At 43.1% G+C, this 23437-nt stretch overlaps 1 protein-coding gene across 3 annotated transcripts in view; it reads left to right on the top strand.

Annotated features, from left to right (window-relative positions):
- chst8 (carbohydrate (N-acetylgalactosamine 4-0) sulfotransferase 8) overlaps nucleotides 1-23437 on the top strand; it is a 226733-nt gene that overhangs the window by 61637 nt on the left and 141659 nt on the right. For all 3 annotated transcript variants that reach the window (XM_030413607.1, XM_030413609.1, XM_030413606.1), the window contains exon 2: nucleotides 14281-14474. In XM_030413607.1, coding sequence (XP_030269467.1) covers nucleotides 14315-14474 — 160 coding nt within the window. In that variant the 5' untranslated portion in view covers nucleotides 14281-14314. The remainder of the gene's footprint in view (nucleotides 1-14280; nucleotides 14475-23437) is intronic.

Genomic DNA, 23437 nt, shown 5'->3' with positions numbered 1-23437 from the left:
CGCTATCAGGGAAAAGCAACTGTTTGTTTGGAACAGAAGAATTGATGAGCTGAGTTGGGAACAAATTACTTTCAGAAGAGACAAACCACCGACCGAACCTCTTTTGTCACTGAAAAATAATACGCTTTGGAGTTTCATACCGAGTTCTCCGCAGCAACTGTTGCACGCCACTTTAATGAATTTTGGAACATCCGTGAGATCCTCGCTTGAAAACTATAACTACTGCAGTGCCCATTCAAAATGTGCTGCTCTGTACAGATTAACTGGTCATGTGAAGGCTTTACAGATGCAGTCTTAAGCCCCCTAAACAGCTCACAGAGTCGTCGGCGCCGCTCCATTAATATCAGAATAACCCAATAACCAATGAAAGTGGCATCCTAGAGCAGCTAGCGGTGGCTAACACTGACCAGCATACTACTGTCAACAGAAACTCATAAATCTCCCTTTCACTTGTTGCTAAGCTAGATTCGTTTTTTTACATTCTGCTTTTATTCTTTCCTCCTAAGAACTGCTAACCTCCATTTTGTTTATGTCTACTTCCCCACGAGATCACGCGAGGTGACTCACTTGTGATCCCTGCTGCAGTCTGCAGAGCCATGAAGCCGAGCGCTGGAGCCACACGCAGTGAAATTCACCGTTTATTCAAAATATACAAATGTTGAACATGTTGTGAGTCCAAATTGCACCAAATTCCACACCGCACTTACTTCGGTGCTCAGCAACAAACCTGCCGAGTGTGAAGTAAAGTGCATGAACAGTCCTGAAGATTTGCAAACCACAGACAGACACGTGACAGAGATTCCTTCCTCTACAGTTCCATAATTTGTCGCCGTTAATGGTCCAAACTTTTGTGACATTTACTTTCACTTGCTTCCATTATCTCAGTGGAGCAGCAACACACTCTAGTGTATGACTGGATATGAGGATGCTCTCTATTTTGAATACTTATTGCATGTACTAATTGGATGGAACAGCTATGCTATCAGTTCCGTAAAATTTCAGCAGACCAACAATCTGGAAACACATTTAATCCCATTTCTGTGTTGGTGTTTTTTGTTTTTTTTAGGTCAGCGCGCAAATGATGCTCAAACAATTCATCTAACAAAACCACTAAACAGATTACATTTGTTACAACATCAAAAATAAGTGTCTCAAAGGGCTGTTGGTTTCAGCCTCGCTTGTTAATTATGTGTGGATTTCGCCCCCCCTACATTTTTCTAATGAAGGACACATGAACGTCTCTCATGTAACGTTCTGACTTCCAAGGTCCCGATGTGCTCAGACGAGAATTAGAGATGAACATGAAAGGAATTCGAGAAAAAAGGGGAAAAAACTTGTTTGAGCTCTGCGATCTGTCCCTCCATAGCATTTCTACACATTAATCACATGCTGATTGAACACATCTGTGAGGGGAAAAATCAGCTTTCAATTTAATTATGTTCTAATTAGCATTATGGCGTTCAGTGGTACAATCATTTCATTTTCATTGAGAGCTGAGAGCATAATTCACTCAAGGACAGACCCGAAGAGGACGGCTTTGTAGATGCCTCGGTATTAGCAGGGTGTCACGTAGCCAGTGTGCTGTCTCACCACCGACGGTTGTAAATTTTTGAATTCTCACCGAACAGCAGAGGAGTAATATTTCATGTGATCCTTTTCTCTCTGGCTAGACGTGCTGGCATGCAATTAAATCAGAAATATTTCCAAGGGTAAATATGAGAGGCTATTGTTCTGGGTTTGTTTGTTTTGTTGGTTCACATTGATCACTGGCTATGTTTGCCTCACTCTCTTTAGTGGACGAGAATCAGGGCTGGGAGCTAAGAAGCCCGTGATTTTTACAGTCCAGATTTCCTTTGTTCTGCTCTACAATCAAAGAAAAACATAAAAAAAAAAGATACACCAGCAAGCTTCCAGTGAATTAACAAAGCAGCACAAGCATCCAGCAGATCTGGATGATGTGGTTTTGACCTACCTCCTGGCAATCTGCACAAAAGAAACCTTTGACAATTTAGAAAATAGGTGAGGGAAAAATGAGCGGGATCAGCACAGATTCAGCACTATCGATTTGAATGAGTGTTTACCCGTGCAGAGGACTTGGGCGGGAACGTAGCCAGAGCTCGAGGCGGTAAATCCTGAGCGGGTCAAGGTTTAACGGATGCTTGAATAAAGCCGAAGGACCTTTCTCCAAAAGATTGAGGTTTAATGAGTTCTTAAGTGCTTTGAGTGAGTGTGTGGAAGAAAACGAGGCCAAGGTGACGCCACAAAAAAAAAGAAGCTTTCAGAGACATTTAAACCACGTCAGGCACCATCACGTATTTTAGTGTATAGTGTTTGTCTTGGCACACAGACGCACTGCCTCCATTAACATACTGAGAAGCAATTCCATCAGCCAGTGTGTGCTTATATGTATTTACATATAGGCCTTTTAGCTAATGCGGCTAATCCATCTTAAATTCCTAGATTAATATGATCTGTTGTCGGACCTGTTTTTGTCCAAAACATTATGTAACTATGTTATACTTAATGCACCACTGATGGCAGTTTACAGATTATACATTTACTGCATATATATATATAGTATTTGCGTCACTAAGAGCAGTTAGCAGGTGTCCAGGAGATCCCGGTAAACAGAGGACTAATGAGACAACCTGCTGCACAATCAGGCAGCCACACAGTCATTCACCATGGAGCCATTGTTAAAGTGTAAATTACTTTAACTCCTACAGGCGGGCTTACGTCATCTATCTGATCAATATTTGCTGCCTGCTTGACGAGAGCTGAATATGACATCATCAGTCCACTGCAGCAGGTGATTAAAAACCTCATGATGGTCCAGAAGAACATCGTAGACCGTATTCAGACGGCAGCCATTTTCCTATGACATCACCCTCAGGTTAGGAAGTCCTGGGACACAGCAGCACAACGTTCCAGCTTCCCAACCCGAGTGTGATGTCATAAGAAAATGGCCGCTGTGTGAATATGGTCCATAGGTGCCCAAGATTCATATGTATGTAACCGTCTGTATCTTCAGGCGTCTGTTTGTCGGTTATATTCTAGACATTCAGAGAGATGTTACGTGTTTGTTTCACTGAATTTTACACTCCAAACACTCGACTCGAACCTCGTCCGTACCGTGAAGTTTTTCTTTTAATCCATCCTTCCATACTCACTCCTCCTTTGACGGGCCCAGAGGCAGAAAATATTAGGACTACCTCCTCAATACTGAGTTGCACCAGCATTGCACCATCTGTCTCCCAGTATGAAAGGGCATACAGGTTCCTCAGCCTGTCTCCTCCCTTCCATCAACTCCTTCCTTTCATGGCTGAAGTGCATTTAATGGAAGATATAAACAGCGCGTACTGTACATTTCGTCCGGTTTCACCTGAGTGTGAGGCTCGCAGAAAAGCAAGGCGACCTTCGGCACGTTGCTTTTAATTAACTGTGAGTTTTTGTTGAGCTTCAGCGCGCCATTACCAAGAGGAGCCCATTGAGTGTAATTATGAGTTTTAAATGGTAATGAAAACATTAGACAATACAGCCTAACTGTTTTGCCAAATGAGCCGTTTGTCTGGTGTATCAGGGTCAGGTGTGTTGCTGGCAGAGAAAATGGGCAGCAGTTTCCACCCTGTGGCCAATCTCACAAGAATTGAATTTTAGAAACGGGGAAAAAAAAAAAAAGCTGCCAAAAAGCTTTTTTGGTTGACACGGGAACCTCACGAAAACCCAATTTCCTCCAGAGCCGAGATCAGAAAAGAGCAGATCCTTAACGTGGAAACAAATCAAAATCACCTTGAATTACAGAATCACCCACGAGACACCATTTCACCCCCCCCCCCCAAAAAAAAAACAGTTGGTCTTCCTTCCCGTCCGAGGCTCGCATGTAATTTATCTACTCAACTCTGCCGGCCGTGGAGCTGCTCAGAGGCCCCCCTCATATAAACAGAAACTAATCTGTAACCTCATCTGAGAGGTGTGCAGCGGAGCACAGCAGTAGCCCGTGGCAGGCGTTGGGCTGACATGATATGGCGGGGATGTGTTGTATTTGAGCATGTCCGATTGTGTTGGAGCTGTCATCACCTGCGCTGCCCGAGCTGGTGGCTATCCCGAGGCCAGCGTGCCGGGGTCACCGTCACGCAGCTCTTCGCATTTCGTGAGGGGGGGAAGTTGGGAGATGTTGTCGGTGTGGCGGTACTCCGGTAGCAGTTACTGTACCGCAGGTAGATGCGTTACGTAACGGCTTTTGACTTGTGACGTTTCCTTCACTTGGCTTTACTCCAAAGCAGAAGGTGGTGGTGCTGGGTAGGGGGGGAGGGTTTGTGGGACTGGAGCCAAAGGAACAGCTGGGGTTTAGTTATGCAGCATTAATGCCCGCTACCCCCCGACACCAGAAAACAGAGGGATGCGTCACATGATTTAGTTTAAAAATTTAGAAAGTGAAAACCAGATGCCCACGCTGTTGATGTGTGGGCGCTGACGGGCGTTTGAATGTGCTGTTTGATGCATGTGTGTGCACAGGTTGTACTGGCTATCTCTCTGGAGCAGCTGACTATTTTTTTACATAGAAGGTTTAATCAAAAGGTGACCCTTTTCATCTCAGCGGGCGACGTACTAAATGTGTGCATACAGTGTACGGTTTTCTAGTGTGTTGCAACATTAATACACTCGCACCTTTTCATGCTATTGCCCCGGAGTCACATAAAGAATATATTCAGGGTGTTGTTTGCGTGTGCGTTACTTTCGCGCTGCTGAATAGGGGATCCCTTTGTACAAACACCTACAGGCCTTCTCCATCACTAAGTGGCAGTCTGAGAGAGCTAGCGGGCCTGATCGCTGATCTCCTCCGCTGTTTGCTAAGGCTCATCACAGCGCTGTGGCGAATGCATTAATTCGTCCCAGAGATCACCGGCTGTCATAAATAAAGGCAGTTAGCAACGCTTTGAACACGATTCCTATACCGGCTCCTGCTCTCCTCCTCGTCAAACTCCCCCTGCACGTGATCATTAATTTATGAGACCGGCCTGGCAACGGCTTCCGTGTCTTTTCTGTTTGATAGCCAGCACCGTTCCCTTCCACTGACACACTAGAGGGACTAGACACGAGCGCTATTAAAAAAAAAAAAATATCCCAGAATATTTTCTAGGTCATCTGAAATGCTCCCAACCTTTGTGAGGAAGCAGGTGATGAAAATGGATTTTTGTTTTCTTTTTCCTTTGCCAGTGCGTGTTGTGAGGCTCCCGGCCCACATGCAGAGTTTGATTCATGCTTGTCGGCCGTTCATATTAAAACATACGCCGCTAATGCTCGGAAACTTCGATATCTGATTACAGGGACGCCAAAACGCTTTTGGTGTGAAACAAAGAAGAGCGAGGGGTTACATTCGGTGCTCGCGAGGGTTTCCTCAGGGAGCTCCTCGTTTCCCCCACCATCAAAACATTTACGTTGAGGTTGATTCTCGGTTAAACTCTCGCCAAAATGCAACCTAGGCTTTTGTTGTGAATGAACCCGAGTCAAACATTCGTCTAAAAGCATAATTACGATGAAAGAGGCACTTTTTTTTGTCGTTTCGGGTCAAACTCATTTTCAATGGGAGTGCTACGAGCACTTTTACGATAGCATCAAAATCTCTATTTTTAAAACACTAAGAAGGCTCGACACAACATGAAACTTTGCTGGTAGTATCACCAGGGTCTCTACACATGAACACGAGCATTGAGAACATTGTTTGTGTACACAGAGTTTACTAAAAAGAAGGTTTTTGAACAACTCGCGTTAGCAGTAGCTTGTTCCGCTCGCCACCGTCCTGCCAGTGGAGAAGTGTCGATCTCTGAGTGTGACGTAACCTGGAGGACAGTTAAGGTGGAACTACTGTCTTCCAGCAGCTATCCACGTAATATCTCATGTGACTTTTACAGCTTTTGATTTTAGTAATGTTTCTTATATGGGGCTCCTTTTTCAACTTCAAGGTCAATATTGTTATTGCTAACAACAAAACGACAAATTATCCTGCATTTATATGGAACTAAACTTTAGGAGCGTTCCACCTTAACTGTCCTCCAGGTTACGTCACATTCAGAGATCGATACTTCTGCACTTGATCGAGTGTGACCCGAAAACGACAATACGGTAAATCTTAAAAGTGCCTCTTTAGTCGTAATTATGCTTTTACACGAAGGTTTGACTCGTGTACATTCACAAAAAAAAAGCCTTGGTTGCATTTTGGCGAGAGTTTCACTTTAAGTGCCCTCGATCAAGGCGCTCGCTCAGAGAACTGGGGTCCCCAGGCTTGACCGGTGCCCAATGCTCCCTCGAGATGGGTTAAATGCAGAACGCCAGTCTCACCATGTTGTTAGTTAAACTTTTAGCTTTATGAACAAGATTCAAGAGTTGTATAGCGAGACGAAGTTTGCTGTCTCTGTGTGGCTCTTTTTAAACATATCCTACAGCGACAAGGCCACCAAGAGTTTTCTATAGTGCAGATATTATGTTAGAGAAATAAAAGATGTTTCATTAGCTTCTAGGTGGATTTAGAAAAGATATCACCGTTAAACACTTTCTTTACTGGTCGGTGAAGAAGTGTATACAAGCGGCACATTCATTTGGCTGCCGTTGTTTTCATTTGCTCCACACGTTAAAGCGCATTTCTCTGCGTATTAAACATGAGCATCAAACATCATCGCTCTGACACAGAACGGTTTGTTTGTTGCAAGAAAATGGGACACGTTAAGTCATATCTTGGCATATACATCTGTTTGGAAGTAAAGTACAAAGGCAGTGTCTTTAGAATGAAGTGTTGTTTGAACATAATGAGATGTTTGTGTCAAGTCGTGACAGCTGCGGTGATTTTGTTTTTATCTTTTGTTCCATTATTTTAGGTAAAGTTCAGTGAGAATGCATTCACTCTTTCAGCTCTGCCCCGCGACATAGTTCAATATAATAATGTCATTTATATATATATATGGTGATTTAGAGACACTGAAATATATGCTTTCATCCACGCGTGACCAGAAAACATGTCACTCTAAATGTATACATTTATACATTTATGCTTCTTCAGTTCTTACTAACAGGAGGGGAGTTGCAGGCTTTTAAACCCTGTGTGGGAGTGTCCTTAAAGAGTCGCTGATCCAACCGTTCTTCATGTGGGGTGCTCGGGCTAGGTCAGCCCAGGTGTGAGTAGCCCCTTTTAGATAGAAAAGGTGGCACATCTGCAGCAAGGTAAAGGATGCAATGTGCCGCCTTGTCTTTCTAAAACGAGGTGTAATATTCCTTCTTTTCCAAAAAGCCGCCGCTTGGCTGCCACTGGGGTAGGCATGTGACATGACGTGAAGCACGAATTTGGACGTGAACAGTGAAGCAGGTCAAATTTGTCTTCTAATTAAAGGGACAGTGTGTAATATATCACGTATTTAGCGCCATCTAGCTGTGAGGTTCTACTTTGCAACACTCCTTTGCTCACCCCTCCCGTTGTGAAGACGTTGGAGACGTTCCGGAAACTATGGTGGCCCTGACGGGCAAGAAACTCGTTTTCAAAATATGGACTCTTTCCCAACAGCGTCGAGTATTTCTACTGATTCAAGTAATGAGGTAAATATGTAGTTAGTTATTGTTATTGTTAGTGACGAGCGCTTTCGCTGAGCTCCCTCTCAGTTCCGCAGTCAAGCTAGCTCTGAGCGAAAACGCGTTTAGCCTTACTACGTAGTACCAGGTGGTGCTTTGTGTCCCTCTTGGCAGTCAATAGTTTTTTTAAAACCGGAAAGACATGGCGGCCTCCATAGAGCTTGCCCGTGCTGTGTATATTCAGATAGGTAATTCTTCGCTCAGGAGGATAAGTCAGATTGTTGGCTTACTTATGAACGAATACGTTGATTTGAGTTAATAAATGACTTAAATCGTTACACACTGTCCCTTTAAGAGCTTTACATTGCACCCAATTGGAGTTTAGAACTGGGTTCTTAGCGGGGGGCTTTTAATTTGAAAGTAGCGACCGTTAGTAGCTCGCCGCTACAACAACAAGCAGACAACGAAGACAGCTACAGAGACCGAGGAGACGCTAGCATCTCCTGGATCTCAGCAGCTGTCCAGTTGCTCATCTTGACGTCTGCAGATGAAGTGATGGACTGACTGCTGTGATCAGCTGTTTCCTGGTTTTAAAACTCCCTACAACAGTGCAGGTCATCGACACCTCCGCCCATCTCACGCAATTGCCGGCACATCGACGGCTCAGATTTACATAGACATGGAGGTGGAAATAAGTGTACCCTCCGAGGCGTCAAATTGGCGGAGCAGAACAGACCCCCAATATACCGCCTTCTGTCTAAATCCACGGACATAGCCGCAAAAAGGACGGCCAAACTGGCGGCTTGCTGCCCAGTATAAAAACGGCTAATGGTTGTTAAGCTGTCTGTGGAGGGAACTCAGTGCTGCATTGTAGTTGGCTGATAAGAAATTCAAAGACGGTCGTTCCAGTTTGACATAGATGGATTCTTTTACTCCTCTTTCAAACCATCTGTCTTCTCTGGACAAGATGTCTACATTGTGGAACTCTAGCGGACACTTTATCATGCGGCGTTTTTCACAAACATGGAGGCACCAAGGGGGGGCGATTAACTAACCAGTGTATACTGTACATAATAATGTTACACTCAATACTATGCTGTTTTTTATTTTGTTTCATTTATACTTTTGAATTTCTATCTATCGGATGGATACATTTTGTATCATGTTGCTTCCAATCTCACTCCTTCATTCCTCAATTCTTATGCTGCTTTGCGACTAAGCTCTGACTGATAAGATAGAAATACACTTAATGTGCATCACATCCTCGTATCGACAACACATTACAGAGTGTACTGTCTAAACTGGACCTTCGTCATAAACGTACAGGTTAAGGTGAGAAAGCTGCTGGCTCAGGTTAAAATGAAACAATGGGTTAAAATCACTACATTACTTCTGTGATGTTACAGACGTTTGGTTTCGCGCTGGATTCCTGAATGAAAGTCCCAAGACTTGTTTAACTCGACCTTCCATCCTCTTCCTCCTCCTCCTCCTCCTCCTCCTCCTCCTTCCTTTATGGACTTTTCTGCTTTTTTACTTCTCCTCCTTGCTTCTTCCTCCTTTGCTGCTGTAATCACTACAGCAAATATTGATCGTAATAAGCTGCTTTCACAGTTGACCTATTTGGATTTTTTTTCCCGATGAAGACGGGATTTAACTTGCAGGAAATAGAGGTGATAGAATAACGTCCGCAGCGTTCTCACAGTGAGGAGGCCTGAGTGGCACAATCTCAGTTTAACGAGGAAGGAACCTGCTGAAACCGACCGCTTGCTGGAGGCCGAGACAACACACACTCTTTTCAAATCCCTCGAATCAACACTGACATGAATGCATCCTTTTCACACTTTGCTGAATTTGTGCTCCTTCGTCGTGCCTTACAGTGCACTTGAGGAGGGATAAATCTGAATGCTTGTTTTTTTTCACAGAAATATATTTTAAAAAAGTATCTCCGGTAGCCAAAAAACAACTGACAGTTGTTTACTTGACCCCCATGTAGAAAACAAAATTGAAATGGGAGTGAAAGCCTGGAATGATTTCCTGTGATAAGGTTACATTCTGTGGTTTTGTACTGTCAGTTTGAATGACACCGGGATGTAGAAGGTCAAACTCCGTAGAGGAAACAGAATGAAAGGACCGCGTCTTTAAGCTTTGCTGCACTCGCGCTTTCGCGACCGCGAAAGTGTCGGAGGGATAACTTCTTTTCTTGGCGTGCGTCGACTGTATTTCCTCTCCTCTACACCAGTGTGGTGTGATGCTGCAAGATTAGCACCAGAGACGCTGTAGTTTTTTTTCTTTTTTTTGGGATTACGAACAAGATGGCGATGCAACAGGTATTGGCGGCGAACCAGCTCAAGTCCCTATAATCCCGGTAAAGAACACCCTCGTGAGTGTTGTGGCTTTGATACAGACAAACAGATAGAAGTGCATGTCTGCTGATTAAAAGGTTTTCTGCGAGCCGCTGTAAACACACGGGGATAAAGATGGCGGACAGCTCGTAGCGAGTCTCCAGGTTAGCAACCAGAGTTGGCATGGCAACCACGCGTCCAACGATGGATGCATACTTTATATCTTTGCGCCGCGGTTTTTCTGGTTTGTAAACACATAATAGAGGAGTGTGGCATTATCGTGCACTAGCATTCTTCTCTCCGTCTCTGTTCTGCATTTCCTCTTCATCAGCTTCAGCCTCTCTGCTGCTCCGGCTGTGAAGATCAGACAAAAAAAGCAGAAGATGTGACAAAATGTTTGAGCCTGGCAAAAAAAACCAAAAAACAAACAATACTCCACACACACTTGTTATTAACTGCACTGTGCTCATGGGGGAACATATCCTCACTATGCAACAACAAGAAGCACGACCATCTGTACGGAGATCACAAACACGGAGAACGATTTTAATGTGGTGTTGTTCTCAATGTCAGTGTTTAACCTTTGTTGAAGCTACTTTAATTCAGCAGGGATTTGTGTTGACTGTAGTATGGGAGTCTTACACACACACACACACACACACACACACACACACACACACACAGTGTAAAGACGGGCAGAAATATAGAGCAATGCATTCATTTCCTGTCTCTCCTCTGCATCAAATAAAAGGGTTATTAAGCATAATAATCACACTGATGCGCTGAGAAATCCACTCCTGCACCATCTAATGACGCTTCTTATCCATTCTTTAATTGCCTGGGTCGTTTCCCTTCAGAATGACCTGCTATTTATATAGAAATGTCAATAAAGGGCTGTATAGATGATATTCAGGGTGGATTCACGGTTCGACATGTCCGTGACGAGAGTGCTGAGATGTAATTCACGTTGATATGTGCTGTGAAAGGAGTCGTTTTCATTGACAGCATGCGGGAAGGACATGGGCAGTTTAAAGGGCAACTCCATTAATTTTACAGGTAACAATACAGGTTTGCTAAGTTGCATTATGGGTAATGTAATCACCAGGCTTCGAAAAGAAAGTGTGTCGCATAACAAATATTTTAAAAAAAAAAGATATTTCAATTTTGATAATTTGTTATTAAATGAGTCCATAGAAGCGCATTGCTTGACCAGTGAACTTGCAGTGGATTGTGGGAAATGTAGGCAACTGGTTTTGAAAAAGGAAGAAGGATGCGTGGAATAAGAAAGGTGATAACTCTGTTGATATTTTGTTTATAAGCTGTCCATCATGAGTCGAACAGAAACACAAAACATGACGCCTACATTACCCACAATGCAACCCAACCACTGACTGACATATCTGTAAGGCAGTTTATTATCCTCTGAAGCCACAAAAGGTTTTATACTTCTTTTTCCACATATGCAGCAGTGCTCACGGACACCTGTAGACCTGTAGACCTGTAGACACGCTCCGTTACACCGATTGCTTCTCTTTATATACGACAATTCTGATAAATTACATGTTTCTAATGTCTCTAAATACAAGACGAGAAGCTGCTTTAACCTGAGGTAACCTGTGTGAGAAGATATTATCATGTATTACATATCGAGGGAGTTTCAGCATCAGTTTTAAAGCATGAAATCTCCTCTAGAAAAGATAATTGGTCCTGGTGGAATAGGCTGAACTCTTCTCCTCTGGGTGGAGCAGTGTTGTAACTATAATGCAAGAGCAGACCCTGTTGAAGCGCTGCTGAGGCTGATTAAAGGCCAGAAGTTTCATGTAAAAGTAGAAATGCTCACCTACAATGATCAACTGAAAGGAATAAAATAAATAAATGTATAAAAGTGTTTCCTCTCTCACGTACTGAACATACACATCCACACTTAGTTCACTTTCTTCTTTCTTCTTTACTCGTCATCTCTCCTCCGTGATGTCTTTGTGGTGTCTTTTGTTTTATTGTTTCTTACCTTGATTATTCGGCGAGACGTTGTTGGAAGCCTCCTGGGATTTCTCTTTCTGCTGCGTCTTTGTGCGTCACGCCGTATTTCATTTCCTCTGTTTATCTTCCGTCTTAGCAAGTCGAAAATAACCGAAAAACCCAAATCTTGACAGGAGTCACTGTATATTCAAGCATCACGGCGTTGAAACATGTCACATTTGTGATTTGACGGTTCATTTATAGCTTCTGGCTTTATGTGACGGTAAAAGTTCTTGGCTTTTACTAAAACAGAGACGATTATACTTTTTCTACAGTGACAACTCGCGCTTGAGGAGTCTCCACAGTTCATTTGCATATTAATTTGTAGACAGATGCTCGTCGGCCTCTCTGCTGTGTGACGGAGGCCAGAGTCGGTCGGCTCTCATGCCAGTCCAGCTGATATTGTGTTTACCAAACTATATCCTTACAAACAGGCGACAGATTGCTTTATTTGGGGGAATTAAGGTGCTAGCACAGCTTGTTTTCCACACAGCTTGTTTCCATGTTGAATTTTTGAACAGCTTTGGTTCGTCACGGTTCTTTTTCTCCCAACCGACGTAAACAGCGGCGGTAGAATTTCCATCCACCATATACATGAGCTTATTCTGTTCATCCTTGTTTCCGTGACCTAAAATGAAACGCTTGGCCTTTGTGCTGATGAGCACCAGACTTAATGCTTACGTGAACACTATAATCAGGGTCATTATGGAAGGATTCTATCTTGTTTTCATTTCAAGACAATTTTGGAATTTTCCCCTTTTTTTCTGCAAATCAGGAACTAGCAGATTTTCCTCTCAGGGAAACGAAGCATCCGTCTATTAGAATCAGTCAGAGGAGCTGCAATTTACCAGCAGGAGGAGGAAGAATTCAGATCATTTAGCCTTCTCGAGAAAAAGTAGCGGCACTGCAAAACATACAGCAACATTATGTTAAATTTTGATCTGAAATTATCAGCTTCAAAATCATTTTGATGGTGCAGTGTTTTGCAACAGGGTGACGGTGATGATCCAGTTCAAAAAGAGGCACAAGGACATGATTTTCAAATGATACTCATAGATGTATGCGTGTGTTAATGTGTATAAAACATGAATAAGTTATGAAATATAAATGTGCGTTAATAACTTTTATAACAAGATACAGAAATGTAGTCAATGTATATATATATTTTGTATATTGTATTATATTTATAAATGTATATTTGCGTGTGTGAGGGAATGTATGTGCACAGATGTGTGTGCATGTAGGTATGTATATGTAAATATATTTATATATCATATGCGATTTATTAATTGTACATAAACTATATCATGTAGTTGGATGGGAGCGTATGGAGGTGCACAGGTTCAGGAACGAAAGTAAACTGATTATGATTAATTACTGAGCTGTAGAGAAGAGGTAGGATTAAATATGTGTTTACATCTTCCTGCTCTTTTAACATTGTTATGATGTAATGAGTTTTATCTTTAATGAGCACTTATTACAACAGTAGTGTCGATGGTAAGAAAATGTTAGTGTTGTTAGAGTCACTAAAAACCTGGAAGCAAAAGTAAATAATCACAGATATAACAGAAAATGCATTTAGAAAGCAACAAAAATCAAGTTAGCACCGACAAATGTCTGACAAATTGAGATTTGGTAAGACGAGGTTATTTATTTATATACCGCCACTGGACACAAGGCAGTTCAATGTGCTACATTAATACAATATGAAATTAGGACATCAAGAAAAATGCATTTATAAGAGGACAAAAACTTGAAGCAAAGATAAATATTTGCAGATAAAAAGATGCATTTAGAAGACAACAGAAACAAAAACGAGCAGAGAAACAATTACAGATTAAAATCTAATCATATTATATCTATTTTCAAGTTTATTGAATGTATAAAGCACTTTAAAAGTGCACCAAAGTGTTTCACAAACACACTCATACGTGTATAATGAGACCAGATTAAACCACAGAAACATGGAGGTGTTTAGCAGGTGTTAGGAAAATGCAGCAAGATAAAAACTAAACAATACAAACGGTAATTTAATCATGCGTATTGGCAGCGTGAAGGAAATTCCAGAGCTGAGGAGTCTGCTACACACTAGTGGGTGGTTTAACTAGTAAATCAAGTTATCAGACAAAAGTAGTGGAGTTAAAAAAGAGTGATGTTTAGAGTATAAAGCAGTATAAATGTGAGACACGTGAGAGTAAATATGTAATATATAATACATTTTCCCTCCTGCTGTTCACTGTTTGACTTCTCATATTATTCCAACGCTGATGAAATACTCCTCTTTTCCTCCCTCCCTTCTTGTCCTCCCTCTCCCGCTCTCCCTCCTCCCTCCTGTATCCGTTCCTTCTTTGATTTCCTCCAGAACTTATTACATTAGCGTCTGACTGCGCCGCATCATGCTGTGGATGAAGTGGAAGATAGTGGTGGACTCCCTGCGTGGACGGAGAAGGAGGCTGCCCTGTTCCCTCTGGTTCCTCCTGCTGTTCGCTGCTGGAGGCCTGGTTCTGTTCATCCACCAGCGGGATCTGTCAGAGATGGTCCAGCAACAAGGCCCAGGTCAGTTCAGCCAGCGCGGCTTTTTGAAGGGCTGATATTTGTGCCTCAGCTCTGCCACACGACATTTTAGTCTGTAATTCATCTTCTTAACTTCAGACATTTTCCCTTAATGTAGTCTTTGCAGGACGGAGACGCTCTCATTCAGATTTTCTTAATTGATTTAATGGATTCCAGAAGAAATGCTGCCAAAGGCACGATTAGCATTTTCGTGTTCGGTTTTCATCCTCACGCTGCGTTCGCATGATTAATTTTCACTACACAAACATGTTTCCAACATAATTCACACAATAGTCCAAACTTTCCACAGCTCCGGTACCGGCGTCTGCTCACAGCGTGGGCTGACGAGGAGCGAAGAACGTTATTGATGATAAAAATTAAACTTAATAGTTTGTTGTTGGCGTGTTTGAACAAATCGCCTCGCATTAACAACACTGACAACGTGGCGAAAAAGGAAATATTTTGCTGCAGAATGATAATTTTTCATTGTATTAGACGTGTGTCTGAACTACTTCAGCCGTATCTTTCATAACCACAGAAGAAGAGCTGAGCCGCATGATGATATGGGATCAACGTAACATGCAACATGAAAAATGTAGCGAACCACAGCGTGAGTGTGTCGGCCACAAGTCTGCAGCATCGCAGCTGGATGGATAACTAACTCATGACTATTTCAATTGATGAATACGTAGCTTTGGCTGTTTCTTCCTCTGACTGTTTCTGTAGCCGTGGCTGCTCCGGTGGTTGTTTCCTTCTCATGACTTCATGCAACAGTTGTGTGTTTGCAAATGTTGCCACTGGGCAGCCATCTTGGCAACATCACCAGGCAGTTAGCTCCGGTCTAAATGAACAGAGAGAGACACAGAACTTCACATTTGATGGTCAAGAGGACATTTAAATGTTCGAAAACATTTGGTGACTGCCCCAAAATTAGGTTTAAGCACCTTTTATTGGGGTGCTTAAAGTCATTGTTATTGCAGAGGAACTGAATATAGTCCAGAACAGATGAAATCACAGAGAAAACTTAATGCTGAAATCTTCCCTGAACATTTTTTTTCATTGGCGTTCTTGCATAGCTGAAAACAGTATCCGACAGATTTGTCGAACAATTGAGCGAGAATGCAAATGCACTTAATTTCCATGTGGCTGCTTTAATCATATAGGCTGTGGAATACACTGGATGAATGAAATACGACGCACTTGCTGAATAATACATGACCACTCCAACGTATGGACACAAACACGAAAGAAAGAAAAAGCAGTCAAACACTCAGGACGATGCCGACGAGTGTAGCCGTGCAGACGTGTGCACAGCGAAGCCGTCTGTAAATACACGTAAGCATGCATGTGTTGTGTTTTGCATAAGTACACCAGCAAATAAGTACACACATTAATGCACATATATGAATAAAGCAATCATACCACACGTGTAATCATGTATAAGCACACATCACAGACACATTATTATGTATTGCATTATTCGATGCGTTTTATGTTCAACCAGCGCGATGAAGAGAGCGTTTTCTCTCCACATACTTCCACTTTCATTCCAGCTCGGCGGCCCTGCGGACAGAGGGAGGCCGTACATCCAATTTCCAAATGAGTCAAACCTTTGTCCTCATGAAGGGACCCGATGTGCTTCTGCTTGGCTCCCAGCATTAAGGAGATTGGGGTTTAAGCAGCAGTGATGGAAGAGTGTCCTGAGCGTGACGAACTAAGCTGCTTCATGTCTCAGAAACAAGCGATCATCTGCTGGCTTACGTGCATCTCTGGGCTTGTTAGTACGCTCTCGGCCTAAATGGGAGCAGCGTTTGTCGCACGTCGCTGCTGTCGGACCAGCCGATGCACATTCCCGGGTTACTCTACGTCGTCCGTTATGCGGTTAGCACGGAAAAAAAACATTCAATTTCATTGTTTTGATGTTGTCAGCAGTCGTCGTGGTTACGGTGGCCGAAGATAATGATGACGAACAGTCCCAGTGGGCTCTCCGGCGATGAAAACCAGCATAGTCAGACAAGCTGCGATCCGCTGAGCTGAGACACTATCGTTTGTCAACAGCACTGTGACTCATGAATATCAGAGCAGTGTCACATTCCACAGCAAAAAGAGCCACTTAGCCGGAGTGGAATCTCTCCAACCCTCTAATAGTCCCCTGATTGTCAGATCCTTTCAGGCACGGTGGCAGGTGAAATAAAAGGCCATTCACAGTGACACGCGTAGGACACACACACACACACGAGAGATAGAAAAACACACAAATTTTGACGAAAATATACAAACCACGACAGCCACTATTTAATATTCTCATCAAATATCAGCCCAAAACACATTATGCGAAATTAATTTATGCTGTCGAGGATTCAGACGAGAATTGATCGTGTTCGTCCTTCCGATGTTCGTGTACGCAAGAAGTAGATGCAAGTGATGAAACCAGCGGCGGTCGGCGTCGGCAGAGTCACAGGAGGCGACACAATCATAAAACACAGCGACATCACTGACCAACAGTCCAAAATACAGACAGACAGACAATCATACAGGTTACAATCAGTCAGTTAGTGTATGTAAAATAAGTAGATTTCATCTCTGCAGACTTGTGTTAACGAAGACTGTAATTGTAATAGTTTTATATGTGCATTATTTACTGATATTAGATTGTTTTGTAGGAATTTCAGCAATTAATCAGCTTATTAATCGCCATTAAGGAGTCAACCGATTACAAATATATAAACTGACACTCAGAGATGGACACAATTACAGCAAAAGCCTCGTCACAAAAGACAAATAGTTACTAGGATATCAAATTTAAATACATATTGCGTGAAAAATCTTGTAGTTTTTCATTTAAAAACGCAACAAAGCATCCTGCTGATGTTGTTAGACGTCTGTTGTTAGGTAGCCTCAATATGGATCTGATATTTTAGAGACCGATCGGAGAAATTCAGTAACTTGATGTAACTTTATCTCTTGTTTTGACTCAGGACAGCCTCCTCTGAATTTACATCGAACACAGATCATGTAATATCTGATTCGTAAAGTAGCTGATGGGTAATTAAAGGGTGCAGTATGTAAGAATTGGCAACCCCCCATTTGCTTCTAGCCAGCGAGGTACGGAAGCCCTAAACGGCCATGCATTCATACATTTTATTTCCTCCGTTTTCCCGTGATAACGAGTTAATTTCTCGAGATCTCGAGATAACGAAACTTTGTTTTCCCGAGATAACGATATAATAAGGTGTGTGTGTGTGTGTGTGTGTGTGTGTGTGTGTGTATGTGTGAATGAGTCAGTCAGTTAGTGTAACGACTGTAAATGACCTTTAATGTGATAATTGTTAATAAGAACATCTTGTTGTCATTTAGTTAACTGATATTCTGTGAAGCCAGGTTATTATTTCATTAATTATATTAGACGCTAAATGCGGGACTTTTATTTTGAAAGCGCCTCGCTGTGAACCGAGAACATCTGTGTTCCTGTGAATCGTGTGTGTGTGCGTGTTTGAAGTGTGCCTGCGTGATTTTTGCTGAACGTGATGAAATGATTTACTGTGCACCTGGCTGATAAAGGGTACAAGCTCTTACGGTGTGTCCCAAGGTGTGTTATCTCGGGGAAAATCGCAGGTTTCTCTCTCTCCTTTGAGTACCAGTCATTTTTCCAGCATATGGTTTACGTCTTTGGATGCATTTTGCAGCCTAAGCACATCCTTTTATCTCGACTGCTATATGGTTACTGAATACTGAAGGAAGGATTCTTCTTTACTAAATCATGCATGAGAGACTGTGTGTGCTGTATACAGAACACAGTGGCTACACAGTCTCCCCAGCCCCCTCACTAAAGCACAATGAGCAAGCAGTATCTTTGCCTTAAGCTATGGTGCTTCACCCTGGCAGAAGCTCATATCTAATAGAGCTGAGTTATAATACATTGGGTGTCAGCTTTTATCTGCCTCCCCCTCCCTCTCCACCTCTTTATTTGGCTTGCAGTGCGCTCGAGAGCTTTGTATCCCGTGGTTTAGATGGCCTGCACAATGGTAGCTGAGAAAACTGCAGTTTAACTGGCAACAGTCCCCCCCTGATCCTCTCCCAAGTAATTGTTTAAGGACAATTGGAGAAACAGCAGCCGCTTTTCTCAGGGAGGAGAGACACCTGAAGAGCAGGCAGTTCAGATAAATTGCCGGCACGAATTCACACCTCTTGGCATTTTTCAGATTACTATAGCAGCGAGGACCCAGTGCTCAGGTGAGGAGAAGTTCAGCCTGTGCGTTTTGCCCACAAACAATTCAGAGCGATCCACGAGGCGAAAGTCGTCGCACGTGTGTCAGTGAAAATGAACGATCGTGCTACGAGCCTACGTTACCTTTAGAGCTTCGAGCTTAGCGTGCCAGAGCCAGCTGGCTGTTGTTCTGTAGGTGGAACTGGGCTCACACTACACACAAAATGTACTTCTTTAACATTCTGATTTACAGATGGTGCACACTGGAAAACAACCCAATCGCCAGAATAAAACGCTGGTAATGCACATTTCTGCTAAACCAGGGATATGATGAAACTCTCCTTCATGTTCAAATATGCAGTTTTATATTGTGACTATGTTCTGTGCGTCTGGTCGAGTGCGTTTGGCACCAAAACCTGCTCGTTAGTGTTGGAAAAAAATGGTTTTGTCGTCGCAAACATGGCTGGAAAATGTCACGCAGCCACCGTTCCTCCCAGCGGTGACATTAAATTCAGCTCGCATGTGTCATTTTAAATGCATTTATTGTAGAAATGTTGAAGTGACACATGAAAAATATACGACGAGAAGTTTTTTAGAGCGATCTTACAGCAACCTTGGACTGTGTTTCATAAACTGCCGACTCAAAATAATGTTCAAAAATAAAAAATTATTTCAAAAAAGCTCAAAGAATCTGTGATCTGAAACTTTCTGTAAGTGTTTATGTATTTCTATATTTTTTTACTCCTCTTTCTAAATATGCAGAACATGAACTTTGCTGAAATATAAATAGATAAACTAAAATATGAACCTAAAATAAACTAAATCAAAATGTGCTTCTGCGGTCTGCCTGCTGTGATACAAACACCATCAACCCACCAGAAAGGCTGAAATAGCAGGAGAAACTTGTCGAAACATGTAATATTAACGCAAAAAGACTGTTGAGATGTTTTCACGGCTCCCAGTTGAGATTCCCTAGTAAATATATGCAACTTGTAATTAAAGAAATTAGTCCTGCTTGCTTTCTCGCTCCTTCTCCTTCGCTGCTGCGCCCATCACATGCCAGCTGCAGCGTGCAGGTGTCGACGCTTTAGACGGCTGAATCGGCGGCAGCAAATATAATACTTCAGCCTGCTTAGCATGAAAGTGCCATGACACGTATCCGATGAAATGAAATGAAAAATCGAGGCTGTCGAAGCAGGAATTCATTTCTGTAATAACAAGTCTGAAAACTGAAATTCAAAACTCCAGACAGATGTGATTACATTGAATTATATTCTCATATCACTGAGAGTGTCGTACGATCCGTGCCTGGTTTTGTACGCATTAATTAAAGAAGAAAAAATGTAGAATTCCCTTAAACCTATTTGTAAAGGTCGTGATTCCTCCACGGGGGATTATCAGCTCTGCAGGTCCCCTCAGGTCTGTGTGAGTTTTATAACTTATTTCAGCTCATTTTTTGTTTTTCTCAGACCCCGACTTTGCTGAATTTGTCCACTCTCGCGCTCCTACAATGCTTTTTTCTGCAGCTACAGCAGAAAGTGTTTTTCAGTGAGCTATAAAAACCCAGGCTAACACAACAGCTAGCCATTTGACAGGTGGAGAAAGCGGGCGGCTAAAGATGTTTTTACCTTCAGGAGGGTTGAAAACCAAAATCAGAGCTCAGAAAGAATGAATATTGGACTTACGAAGACCAAATGGTCATTAAAAATGACATCAATGTTGAAATCTAGCTTGTAGCAGGTGATTGTATGTCAGCGTTGTGTTTATAGCTCGTCAGCACTCATGGTTTCTTGACTTTATTCGCTACCCGGCCAAGGTTGATGTTAAAAATACATCTTCTAGCAGAGAAGGATGTCATCAATACCTTTGATTTTGTGCAAAGTCCAATCTGGCTGACATCTACTGTAAGTGTAGAGGTGGGGTCGATGCAATAGAAGGCCAAAGTCTGAAAATGTCACACTCAATTATCTGTTTTTCTCCATAAAGAAAAAAAAAAACTTAGCTCAACACTTCCTCCCTTCAAATGCCATGTTGCGTTCAATCCTACGATACAGCGCTGTCGATTCGACCTCCACCGCTGCCATGAACAGAGAAAGTCGAAGTAAAAAAGGTCCATATTTGGTGAAGGTAGTTTTAATAAATAGCACAAACTGCAGTCGACGTGCGGACAAAACATTACACATGCAGGAGAGGTTAACGGGGTGGAGATCGTGGGGAAAGCGTGGAGGCGGAGCAGGTGAAGCCATCAAGATAAAAACACCCTCTCTAGATACGCAGAGGCTTGTTTTTCTTGGCTGTGATCAGTTTATCCTGAAACACTATGCTTTCCTTTCCTGCACGCAAGCCCATTTCGTATGCAGTAAATGAAAAAGTGGAATAAAATTAATCATCCGCCCGTCCACCCTCAAACTCCCCATCCTCCTCTTTTCTCTGTCCACATGGAGCCTGCCAGGAACTGGGCATATTGTTTCATGCTCGAAGGTAAAATTTGATCTCTCCGTCAGAGGTCCGGTAATCCCTTAAGCCATGTCTGTTTGCAAAGTCCAATTTAGCCGTCTCTTAATGTAATTAAATTGTGCTGATGACCCTCAGAGCAGTGGAGCTGCACCGCGTTTGAATGCAAATCCTCTGCCGGATGTTTATGGAAAAAAAAGCAAAAAAAAAAACTGTGTGTTATTTCACCCTGCTTCTCCATTCTTTCATCTGCGTGCGCAAAGCTCCTTTAACAAAGCCTGTTTTCTGTTGCGCCGGCACTATCCCCCCCCTCCGTAACCTCCCAGAGCAGGAGGATCATCGGAAAGCAATAGTTGGCACCGAGGAAACCGACGTCACGTACAATATGCTCCCTGAAAACGAGGGCTAGTATGTCTTCCGAGCGTAAACACAGCAACGTACCTTGATTGGAACGCTAAAGCAGCGTAAGCCGACCCGCTCAGAGGCGGGATCACGTGACTTCTGCTGGCACGGGGTATCCCAGCAACTATTATAGCAAATGCTGGTTCACATTCATCTCTGGGAACAGAGGACAGCTAAGTGCCAGGGGCCTCTGGGATACCCTGAGAAGAGAGAGAAAAAAAGAGAAAAACAGGCTATTTTCATGCGTGGGTATCAGGTGCCTGCATCACCGTCTCTCCAGCCTCTTCCAGACCTGGTCCATGTCAATTGGATTTAAAATGGAGCCGCTCAGAGGCAACTGCAAGGTCATGTGGTTTTCCATTAACATTAATGCCCGGGGTTATGCCACGGGAGCCCTGCAACATAATCTGTTTTCCCCGCCATCTGATCCCGCTCGCCCAATAGCCTCTATATGCCAATCTATACAAATAGATTTGACTTTTTTTTTTATATTTCTGCTGCAGAAAAAAAGATGCGCGCTTTTAAGAAAATAATTGTTGGAAAGACTTTTTTTAGATCAGCTGTTAAGGCTGAAAAACTTGGAAGAAAAGATGGAACGATTGCTTCTCAGCTTTTCTTTTTTCACTACTGCGAGAGAAAGAGACAACTCTGTGTGGCAGAGTCCGAAGGGAACGGCTGTACAAGCCACAAAATCACATTACAGCAGAGCTCTCCGCTCTCAAAAGTGAAAAACTTTAAAAACAGCTGATCTTGTGCTACCCAGAAAACCATGAAATATGAAACACAGATCTGAAAAGCAAACCATACAGCACGGAGGGGGAGGATGAGAGGAGAGGGGGGGGGGAGGACGCTGATTGAAACAAATAAACACGAGAAAAAAAAAGAGAGAGAGAGAGAGAAACATAGCTGTGATCTTTCTTTCAACTCAGCAGAGTTGAAGATGCATCCTTTGAGCCACTGACGAGCAGGCGGGGTGAAGGACCCCCGCCGGGCCGGAGAGCACGGCTCGGCCGTCCTGCTGGTGGTGGGGGGGGGCTTTCAGGGTGCCCTTTTCCATAACGCCACGCTGGGCAACATTAAAAAAAACTCCAAAGGAAAAAAAAAACAAAAAACAGAACAAGGCTAGAGCACCAGGTGGATCCAACAGCGAGGGCGATTTTTTGAAAATGTCTTTGAAGACTGTAATCACAGAGGCTGCCTCTCGCTGCCGTCAGTCTGTCCCATGCCATGTCACCGCCAGAACCACAGCTGAGGCTCCACACACTCTCTGCGGCTGTGAGCACAAAAGAGGGGGTTCATCTTCAGGAGGACAGTTCCAGATAAACCAGCAGGCCGTCGGGAAATCGCAGATACGAAACAAAGACGGGGTTCGCGCTGACATTCATGCTCCGAATTCCAATTTTCTGCCGGTATCTGACCGTTTTGGATGACTGACCGTATCTGTTTCAGGATTGGCGCCCACGTCCGGTGGCAATACAAACTAATTGGGACATCATAAAGACATCTGTAAAGATGTCACATCTGCTTTCGTGCCCTTTATTATTATGGATTGGATCCGTTATAGTGCGAGACTTTGACATCAGACCCACCAGAGGCAACAAAATGCCAACTGAGACGCAGTTTGCTGAACGATGCGTGCGTTCCCATCACGATTCTTCGTTATTAGTGCGAGCAGGTCAGCCTCAGCAGCACGCAGACGCACCGACACTGATTAAACGTGGCTTTTTTTTGTCCGCCGTGACACCGTCCTGCCAGCGTCTCTGGTCGTTTTACTCTCCGTCTGACACCGAATCTTCCGGCTTCTCTCTCGGTACAAGAGGGAGTCTTGTTCCCATGGTAGCACCAATTTGTCAGCGCTGGACTGGCTATCAAAAACTACTTAATAAGAGCAACACGACTGCCA

The sequence above is a fragment of the Sparus aurata genome, chromosome 4, assembly GCF_900880675.1.
Source record: "Sparus aurata chromosome 4, fSpaAur1.1, whole genome shotgun sequence".
Taxonomy (NCBI): Eukaryota; Metazoa; Chordata; class Actinopteri; order Spariformes; family Sparidae; genus Sparus; species Sparus aurata.
This window is presented reverse-complemented; position numbering and strand designations above follow the sequence as displayed.